Source organism: Toxoplasma gondii, chromosome Ib (genome assembly GCF_000006565.2).
Source record: "Toxoplasma gondii ME49 chromosome Ib, whole genome shotgun sequence".
NCBI classification, from domain to species: Eukaryota; Apicomplexa; class Conoidasida; order Eucoccidiorida; family Sarcocystidae; genus Toxoplasma; species Toxoplasma gondii.
The window spans coordinates 762167-772771 of record NC_031468.1 but is presented as its reverse complement, the minus strand read 5'-3'; the positions used below and the strand labels follow the sequence as shown (position 1 = coordinate 772771).

General features: G+C 50.2%; 1 protein-coding gene across 1 annotated transcript; it reads right to left on the bottom strand.

Moving 5' to 3' along the window:
• Window positions 1-642: 642 nt before the first annotated feature.
• Window positions 643-9007, bottom strand: TGME49_208540 (DEAD/DEAH box helicase domain-containing protein). The gene is made up of 9 exons (XM_018779422.1): window positions 7719-9007; window positions 7122-7272; window positions 6247-6388; window positions 4372-5748; window positions 3765-3866; window positions 2855-3006; window positions 2397-2462; window positions 1515-1660; window positions 643-1087 (listed from the first exon to the last, which is right to left on the bottom strand). Exons 1-9 carry the CDS (start codon window positions 8511-8513, stop codon window positions 887-889), a joined length of 3132 nt encoding a protein of 1043 aa, XP_018638483.1. The 5' UTR covers window positions 8514-9007; the 3' UTR covers window positions 643-886.
• Between the last annotated feature and the right edge of the window lie 1598 nt (window positions 9008-10605).

Sequence of the window (10605 nt, the reverse complement as noted above, 5' to 3'; positions counted from 1 at the left end):
CTGAGGAGACAAGTGTCAGTATTCCTGTTACTTGCAGACCCTCAACCACGGTCGGCTTTTCACTTATCCCACGTGCGCCTGAATCGCTCCATGCACAGAGGCTAAACTGTGCACTGAACACTTACATACCCGTTTCTCCCTCCATCCTTTACATTAATGGGACAAACAACTGAACAGAGAATATGTGAATTAGGTATTCTTGCTCCAGTGTAACCGAATACTGGAAATATTAACATGTTAGCATCGGTTGACCGCTCCGCTAGTTTGATCTTCGACAGGGAACAGTGAGAAGCAGACACGAAAAATTCGGGAAAGCGATCCTTCTGCTCAAGAACAGTTTTGCGTGCGTGTCGTAGCAATATCAGGAAAATCGGCAACAACGGCAACTCTGGAAAGATCTACCCAGGAAAACAGCTTTAAATCGCAACTCATAGGGGGTGTTACCTAAGATCAGCATAACTTCAGAAGTCTACGTGCGAGCCTCACTGCAACAGTGTGTTATCATTTCGGCAGAAGAAGGGAAGCAGGTGGAAAAACCTGCGGTGCGTGCCAAAGACAGGCACACGAAGCAGCTGATGTTGCTGTGCATGCAACTGTTCTTTTTGAAAGGAAAATGTAAGCGTAGTCGACAAGCAATTTCAGGACCACAAATCTGTTGACAAATGGGCGTAAGTAGACGCAAGAATTGATCCCTGAAATGGTTGACGCCTGTTCATCTGAGAGTCACACAATATGGATGCGTATATAAACGTATATATATATATATATATATATATATATATATATGTATGTATGTACCACCTTGGGCGTTTGACGGCCTGGATCCACCGATGTGTACGCATCTTTCTCTACGCTCAGGTGAACCGTCTTTAGGGCAAATATATTTTCAGCGTCGCCCTGGGCGACTGCGTTTCTGAGACTTGGACTTCTTTACAATCATAAACGATCGGTTTTTCGCACCCTTCTGCGCTGCTTTGGCTTGTTGTCTCTTCATCCACTTTTCTTTTCCTTTCCGTGCTTCTTCCATCGCCTTCTTTTTGTCGTGCCGTAGACGAAGCTGCTGATCTCTTCGGCGTTTCTTCGCAATCTGAATCGAACCCACATGCACAAATGGAAGCAAACGAAAAATATCTGCTCTGATATTGCTGGCAGATGATGACAGACATGCACATCAACACATGCAAATATACATACATATAAACATATAAATATATATATATATATATATATATACGTATATGAGCGTGCTGATATGTTGATACGCAAATGAACGGGCCAAGTTGTATCAAAGCCTTTACATTTACGTCCACACTACCAGTATCTACGAACCCACACAAAAAACAGACAAGCTTATAAATACACGAACGTCGCAGTATTGTTGCGCTTGCTTTCTGCATGCGTCGTGCGTTGGGCATTCATGCCACCGATGTTCTGCGTTTCGGATGCGGGACTATTAGATCATTTGCTTGAGGAGAAACTTGATGCTTGCAAGAACCCTTTCTTCAATGTGTTACCTGCTCGACAGTCGGCAAGGTGGCAGCGGCTGCGCGCTTTCCACCTCGTTGCGGCCCCGATGACATGACATTTGCTTGGAGTTTCTTCACGATTCTCTTTTGCTTATGTGTCAGTTTCACACCCTTCTGCAGAGCTTCTTGGATGCCTGCACACGAGCCAAAGAGGGAATTCAGGCCACGCAAAACCTACATATGCATATTTCTCAATTCATTTACAAGTGACGTATGCCAAACCGCTCTATATACACATATAAATTCCGACGTAGGCATATATACATATATATATATATATTCATGCGCAGGACATCTACACGTATATTCATACATTTGGTGCATAGGCAAATGCATTTCCTCTATATTGTACAGTCGTAGAGATATACATACATATAAACCCTATACACGTACATATATATACATATATATACATATACATATATATATGTTAGGATTTTGCCAGCTGGAGGGGACTTGCATGCAAAACGCCTTACATTTGTCATGTGGTTGTATTCTCAACTCATGCCCAGGCAGGCAGTCTTGTGGCCGCTCAACGGCGGGCACAGTTTAGCGAAGACCGCCAGTCACACAGATAACTTTTCGTCTCGCTTTTCAGTGCATTAGCCCCCTCTATTGAGAACAGATAAACATGAAGCTAGAACCACGCATGAATCGTTGACGAGACAGAACGCAAGACAGAGAGCCAGTGCGAAGGACCACGAGCGAGAAAAACGCAGAGGCCGCGAGAGAGACAGGGAATGAGTTGAGGAGAAATACAGGCAAAGATACAGGGACACCAACAAGGAAAGCAACAACAAAAGAGATACAGACACTCGGAGCAGCACGCATACATGTCTATCGTTCGAGCAGGCGGACTCTTTCTCTCACCTTTGTGTTTGTCGGTAAACGCAAGGAATCGTCCCGCAGAAGGACCTGGTCCGTCGCCATCAGAATCTGGGGGACAACGACACACACACAGAAAGCCTTACATCCAGTGAGACTCAGCCACGACTACAGCGAGAGGATGGGAAGGGACGTTCCAGCTAGGAAAGCAATTAAACAGTCGCATGATAGATTCAGGCACGACACAATGCCTAAAGTACAATCTCTGGGTATGGCGACTCAGAAACCACTGCAGCGAGAATGCTTAGAAAAAAAACATATAGCTACTCTGTAAGGAACAGGAGCGATGCTACGTAGAGGGAAGAGGAGCACGTTAGGCGAGAAGGGAGAAGAATCGACCACGGTAATGCACAAAGCGAGAGGGCGAGTGACGCACCGAGAGACGCCACACACCCGAGGCATGAAGAGAGCCACAAGCGGCGCTTGGAAGCAAGGCAACCCACCTGAAGAAGAAACGAAATGTTTATCTGCACCGCGTCCTTTGCCTCTCTTGTCCTTCGGCGTTGCAGCAAGTTCCGGACTCTCTTCTTCTCCAACTCTCTGAATTCTTCGTTTTGTTTCACGGCACCACTGCGCATAGCGATGAGCGCTGCTTCTGTGCAAGAAATACGCACCCGGTCGAAAGAGACAAGACTGTCCCTTTGAGGTCTCGCCACAACGCATAGGTTCACCTCTGTAATTCTCAGATGCTCAAGCGCACAGGCACCCGCGCCCACGTACACAGTCTCACGCCGCATCTGCAAGCTGAACGCGTGGACGAGAAAAATCCAGTTTTGAAGATACTGCCCGGTATTTGACCGGAAGAAGCTGCGTCCGATCCACAGACAACAGACGTTTCCGTTTACATACACGAAAAACAAACAGAAGCATGGGGCGTCGTAAGCGGCTCGAGTGTACGGGTTGTCACAGGCACAAAGGCCATCAAGAACGCTCGCGTATATGCGTGAACAAAGTAGACTGATATGCCGGATGGGGAGTGTATTTTATCCAAAACAGAGACAGAAGGAATACAGAATTAGACGCAGGAGAAGAAACACCGCTTTTACGGGTGACCACATCCGGAAACCACGCTATCGACATATCGACATTTCTATAGACCTAGCTAGGTCTAGTTGCATCTACCGATATGTATACATATCTATAAATAGTATATGTGATATAAAGATATACGTGAATTGGAAACCAAATGCAAGAGGAAAGAAGAGAAGCTCTCTAAACAGAGAAACACCGTGCCTCTGCGTCCACTCGTTCTGACAACCATGTGCATTGCGTCGCGGTGAAACTGAGGCCCATGCATTCGAACACAAGTATTCGTTACTTAATTAGTTCCCAGGGGTGTTGAAAGACGCTCACGTTTTCTCCTCTTGCTTGTCTGTGCCGCGCTTCCGCTTCACGGCTCTTCCAGTAGCGCTGTCCACCTTCATCATGATGTACTTCCTCTTCTTCGGATCCCAACTGGCAAAAACGATGACACGGAGAGAGAAATTCGAAACGGTGCTCGACATCTTCGTCTTCCCTCTTACGCCTTCCTCTATTTACATGTGGAGCCACACTTCCATATGGCTAATATATATATATATATATATACGGACAAATAGAACAACACCGATTTATGTCGGCACTCTGCTACAGCCGTGTATGCATACACACAAGGAACAGAGACCGGGGTGTCTAGTGGATGTGCAATGTCTCTCTCCACGCATGAACAACATACCTCTATGTCCAGCTGATGACCCAAACTGCAAACGCCAGTCCTCATGTTGAAACACTGAAGCGTCCTCGCTCGCACAGAGTCTTATGTTTACGCATGCATTCGTAGGTTGCGCTCGGTCTAACTGGGTATATAGGACAGACCCGCCTCCCCCTTCCTCTCAGACAGGTCTGCTCGAGGACAGAAATCTCCACAAAAAGAGAGCCCTCGGATGTCTTGAAAACGCCGCGCGGCGTCGCTCCGCCTCACCGTTGCTGTTCGGTTGCTCGCTGCCGCTTCATATCGTCGTTTTCGTCGGCAATGAGATCCATGGCTGCCTCATCGAGTCTGAGGAGCGTTTCTTGAGTTTTGTCTCTGCACGCGCCGCGCTGGAGATCGAGGTAGAAACCACCTTTGCGCTTCATCCCCTCGGCCTCGCCCTCGTCCCCGCCACCGTTGAGCCGGTCGCCGTCTCGTTTTTCGCGGTCTTCTTGGAGCAGCGAGAGGGACTGGGCCTTTGCGGCAGCTGAGGAAGCCGAGACGCCCATTTCCTTCGCCGTGCGTCTCAGTCTCCGCTTACTCACTCGCTGCTTTGCCGAAGTTCCCTCGCTGGTCATGTCCCTCGGAAGGAGTCCAGAGAGCACTGAAGAAGCCGAAGCGCGCTGCGACCTTTCGCCGAGAGAAGAAGCCTGCCCGTTGAGCAGCGAAGACGACTGGGCATCTTCCTCCGACTCGCTCTCCTGAGTCCGCCGCCTCTGAGGCTTCGCTTCCCGAATGCTCGTTTCGCTGTCCTGGCCAGGCGTTTGATTGAGAGAAGTGACCGAGACGCGACCGCTGCGCTTCAGGCCGTCTTCCCGATCGCTTTCGTCTGCATCGTAGCCGCTGACGGGAGGCGAGTCTTCCTCTTCCTCGCGCTTCTCCGTGAGGGCGTTTTCCAGTGGGGACTCTCGCAGTTCTTGCAGCAGGTTTCGGTAGCGAAGCATCTCCGACTTTTTTGAGTGCATGCCGCGCATGACTGTGGCGGAGAGCACGCTCCCGCGCTCGCCAATCGTAGGACGATAGTTCTGCAAACGAAAGAGAACTTCGCCTTTCATGCGGGCTGCGTCGTCAGCGCTCGGAGACGCGGCCTTCGGTCCCGGTTCGCCGGTATCTGAAGCTCGCTCCACGCGAGACAGGACAGCTGCTTCGGACGGTCCGGAAGCAGAAGAGAAGCATGGGTGAGCGAAGGCAGACAGAACCATCGCGCCTCCGCATCGGGCAAGGAGACCTTTCGCTCTCTCCACACTCTGCCTAGAGGCCGAGGGACGCGTCTTGTAGTACATCGCATTTGCAGACGACGCCGTTTTGTGCGCCGCGGCGACCTCGTCGTCTGTGTGGAGGAGAGATTCGCAGAACTCGACAAACGGATCCACCAAAGCAGGCGGCCCCGCAAGCACATAGTTTCCAGACGAGGGAGAAGGAGATACGGTGTCCTTCGAGGCGTCTTCAGGTTTGGGGAGGTCAACGTCTTCAGCTTCTTCCTGTCGAGTGTCATCGGCTTCGGACGAGAAAGAAAAGGGAGGGACGAGACGCCCACCCAAGAAACTCATCAGCTCGACCGCGTACGGCAAGTCGTCACCAGTGACGAGCGAGAACGCAGTTCCCGATCTGTCGAACATGAAGAAGGACAGCGGAGGCACAGCAGTCATCCGTGCCCGCGAAACGAAAGCGCGGCGCTTCCCGGTCTCCACAAGCCGAGAGAAAAGTGAGACACAGACGATGGTCAAGCCAAGCAACCACACACCAGCAACTATGGAAAACTCAACAACACCCAACCACCAGTTACGCAGACACAGCAAGCGACCGCATGTATGTCTGTCTGTATGAATGTATACCAACATCATGTATACATAAGGAGATATACGGGTGGCGTTCACACAACATCTGAAGCTGTCCCCACTACGTTTTTCGATCTACAGGAAGATTTTGAAGTTTTGGTCGAGCGAATGCAGACTGCAGTAGACAACCACGTACCCCGCAAAGACGCATCCAATATTTACCGATACACCCTAGTCATTGACATATACACATATATACATATATATATATATATATTTACAATTGCGCATGCCAGAGAGATCGATCGATTCCTCGGCTGGTTCCTACCTGCCCGCACGCGCTGTGCGGCCGACGCGGTGCACGAAGAGTTTCGCAGAAGAAGGGAAGTCGAAGTTGATCACGGAGGGAAGGTGAGGAATGTCGAGACCTCGAGCAGCGACGTCGGTCACTAGAAGCACAGAGATTTTTCCTGGAAGAGGAGAAACGCGGAGCCACAAATTCAACGCGACGAAGGTGCCTTCGGGCATCCGAGACTCTGAAACCTGGTCCCCGCGGCTAGCAGGAACAGAAGCAGCGAGCGAAACGCCGAGGGAAGCACAAGAGAAGACGAGGCTCTGCCAAACCGCGGAGAAAAGGAAGCGCGGAAAACGGCAGAAAATCAAGAGCTCTGCACACACCTCTTCCCTCGTCAAGCACAATGGCTGCACACAGGTGCGAAGCCACCATGGAGAACGGCGGCGAGAAAAAACGGAAAACAAGACCAGCCTTAACCGTCAGCCAGTCGAGGTAGACGAACGCCACGGTCTAAGGCACGCACATCGACATTCGCGTACACAACGAATCTGTCTACTTTTATACACTACCACAAATCCTCTATCTTCATCGACAAATGTGCACACAAAAACTTAGGCACATGCTCACAGCCATGAAAACATATACATATACACACATATACATACAGATATACATATAGATATACATATATATACATATATATATATATATATATATATGGATTTAGAGAAAGACAGATAGATAGATGTAAGTGTATGAAAACGCGTATACACATAGAAAGGAGCCCGTACACGAGGGTCTGCATGTAGCTATGTCTGCTTTCATGTATCTACAGACGTTCGCCTGGAAGCGGGCAGCTTCGACCCTGTGGTTTACGAAACGCAGATGATGGAGTTCGTAGAACCTACCTTTCTTGAATGCAGCGAGAGTCTGTACACGCTCTGTCTGGTCCATTGCACCGTAGATGACAGCCGAGGGGAAGGCGAGACGCTCGCAGAAACACTGAAGAAAAGTCGCTTGATGGCGAGTGGACGCGAAAACTAAAACTTGTTCTTTCTTCTGCACAAACAAAAGCAAGGTGCATGCAAAGACAAACACACATCCACTTGTCCTCTACTACCATTCCAAACAGCCTAAACAACTGCACGCATATATATATATATATATATATTATATATATATATATTATATATATATATATGCATGTACATATATGTGCTTGATATGTATGTGTACATGTATGCATGTGTGTATGCATGCATGTGCATGATTCGCAATTTCGAATGAGTGGAGATGTTCACATCAAGCTGTTGTTTCAACATGCAGAGTGGACTTCATCTCGCCGTCGCCAGGGAGGAGCGTCTGAGTCTTCATGGACCTCTCTCGTTGCTGTTTTTCTCCTTCCTTTGTTCCCCTCTCTCCGATCTGCGTGATGGGTGCATGCGATGCCCGCTTTGCATCTCGAGGCGTCTGTCTCCCGTGGCATCCTCTGTTCTCCTGCGCACCTGAATGCTTTGTTTGAGCAGGAAGAGAAGAGTGGGGACTTTTTGCGCTGCTCGGACGAAGAGGAACTGCATGTGCAAGTCGTCGCTGAGAGTGCATTCTTTCTCGAGGCGGACGAACTCGGGGTCCCTCAGGCCCAGTCTGGCGAAGTTGACGAGGTCCCCCGGGAGGGTGGCGGAGACGAGGACGACTTGCTTGCTCGCAGGGAGGGCGGCGAAGAGCATTGAGAGCTGTTCTTTCCATCCCAGCTCGAAGATTCTATCGGCTTCGTCGAGCACGAGAAACCTCGCGGCAGACAGACTCAGGACCTTGTCGTGGATCAGCTGGGAGCCTCTGCCGACGGTCGTGAGGAGGACGTCTGGGTTCCGCGACAGCGCGAGAAACTGCTTGGAGTAGTTCTCGCCTCCCAAGAGACAGCAGACGCGCAGCGAGCTGCTGTGGAGAAGTTTGGAGCAGACGCGGTGAATCTGAGCCACAAGCTCGCGAGTCGGCGCGATCAGGACTGCCCTCACTCCGACGACGGAGCTGTGTTCTCCCAGCAAGTCCAGAAGCGGAAGCAGGAAACAAGCTGTCTTCCCCGACCCTGTACGAGACATCAGAATGCAGTCTTTGCCCTTGAGCAGAAGGGGAATCGCGCGCCGCTGGATCGGCGTCGGCTGGGAGAAGCCTAGGCCTTTGATCGCCGCCAAAGACGTCGGCGTCGACAGACCCAAGGTTTCGAAAGCATTCCGCTTCTTGCTCTTCTTCGGCGCAGAAGAAGCCCCAGGCGGAGCCGAGGCTTCATGAAACACCGCCATCGAAAAGAGAGAAAAACGCAGAGAGCAGAGAGAAGCGAGAGCGGGAAGAAAAAGGCGGAGAAATGCGTGAGAACAGAAAGAAGCGAGAGGGACAGGGTCTGTTGAAGCGGAAAATGAGGGGCAGAGGAACGCGCGACAGAGAAGAAACAGACGCTGGGTGCCCCCAAGAGAAGGAAAACAAGCTGAAAAGAGAGAAAAGCTGAAAGGTCACGGAGCGGGAAGAGAAAACGACAAACCCCCTACAGCAGAGCGTCCTCCTTGCTCGAGGCAGATGAGGCTCCAGGGTGCCTCCCCTTCAAGAGGAGAAGACGGACGGCACGAGAAACCAACACAGAAAAAAACTGGAAGTGTACTGAGCAGAAAACAAATCGAAGGACCCTAAATTCCGACACCAAAGTCTGTCGCCCGCAGAGAGGCGCGGGGAGAGTGTGGGCCGCCGCGAAACCTCGCAGGGCGTCAAGAAGGCTCTGAGAGAGACAGAGGATCGGCAGGAGAGAAAATCTTGGTGGAACGAGCGAGCCAGCCTCCTTCTGAGTGTCAACGCTTTCCTTTTTCCTCAAAAAACGTCAAATCCTCTCAGCCAGACAGATGCATGCATGGAGAGGGCATGCGTTTTAGTCAACGAACCGCTTGTTCGCCGGCGACTTTGAGTCTGACTTGCTCGCGTTTTCGCCTTCCGTGGCTTGTCGAACACCCCACATCGTTTCCTTTCAGCCACGACTTGGGCAGAAACATGTTTTTTCAGGTTTGACTATTTCCTGTCAAATGGCAGCCTTTTCCGCTTTTTCTCCTCCCGCCTTTTTGGACGCGAGGCGGTTAGCGGCGCCGCGGGTGCCCATAGTGGGGGGCGTCAGGCTGGAGAGACGAGCAAGCGAAAGAGCAAGACTGCCGCAGAAGGACGGCGACCGGAAAAAAAGCTGAGACGGAAACGCCTAAACAGCCCAGGCAGGTGAAGACAACAGGAGAAAAGGGACCTAGGTGGCCTGGAAGTGAAAGAAGAACTGAAGCTCGCATATGTATGCATATGTATGTATGTATATGTATGTATATGTATGTATAAATATATATATATATATATATATATCCCCACAATGCATCTATGTATGTGTGCATGCATTTGAGGCAAGACGAGGCAAAATAAAAGGGAGGGAAGGAGGAGAAAGACTGGCAGAGGGATTTAATGTCCGTGGACTGGTTCTTTAGGAACGTTCCCGCAGATGAAGAAGAGCGCAGAGAAAGGCGTTTCTTTTGCGGATGACGGTGAGGGAGGAAGTAAGACGGGGACGGTGGAGAGAAAAGAGAGGTGAAGAAAGACTGAACCAAGCGCCTGTCTTCTCTTGGCGGAAAAAAGATGTAGACAAAGAAAGCACCTTTTCATTTTTCGTGGTGCTCACGGCACACAGAGCGACGAAGCGAGGCTCTCGAAAGTTCCAGAGTCCGTAGCAAATACGAGGATGTGCGGGTATCTTTTTCATCGCGGGATTCCTTCTGAAAGGTAGGAGGGAGAGACCCGTTTCCAAGTTCCTGTTTTGTTCACTCTCTGTACAACTACCTGCGATATAGACCTTAGTAACACCAGTCAAGTGGGAGAACGACTTCCGAACACCCGATGTAAACTGGCGCAGTAAGGACATCATATCGTTGCATCTGGATGACGAATTGACTAGGAGGAGTTCCGTTTTGAACCTCACCACCCAAATTTAAGCTGTACCACAAAAGTAGAAGACAAGAACTGAGGCTTGAGAAAGCGAGATGGGACTTTCTTTCACTGCCGCTGTAGGTTTCAGGAACTACATGAGAGGACATGCCACAAGTCTCTGAAAACCCAACTAGCGTTTCTTGCTTTTAGTGAAAAGAGGGAGGCGTCTCTTTTTCCTAACAGGCCGGATCCTCTCATGTGTCTTCAGTATCTCCTCGTCTCCCCTAAAGTTCTCAGGAAGAATCGATCATCATCAGCAAAGAACGCAAGCCGAAGGCCGGTTGTGCCACGGCTCCTTTGATTCGCCATGGTGAGCGTTGAGCATCCATCCTTACGGGCGAACTCCCCCCCAAGTGGTCTCCGAGAGAGTCTTTTCAAAAAAGAAATCGATGG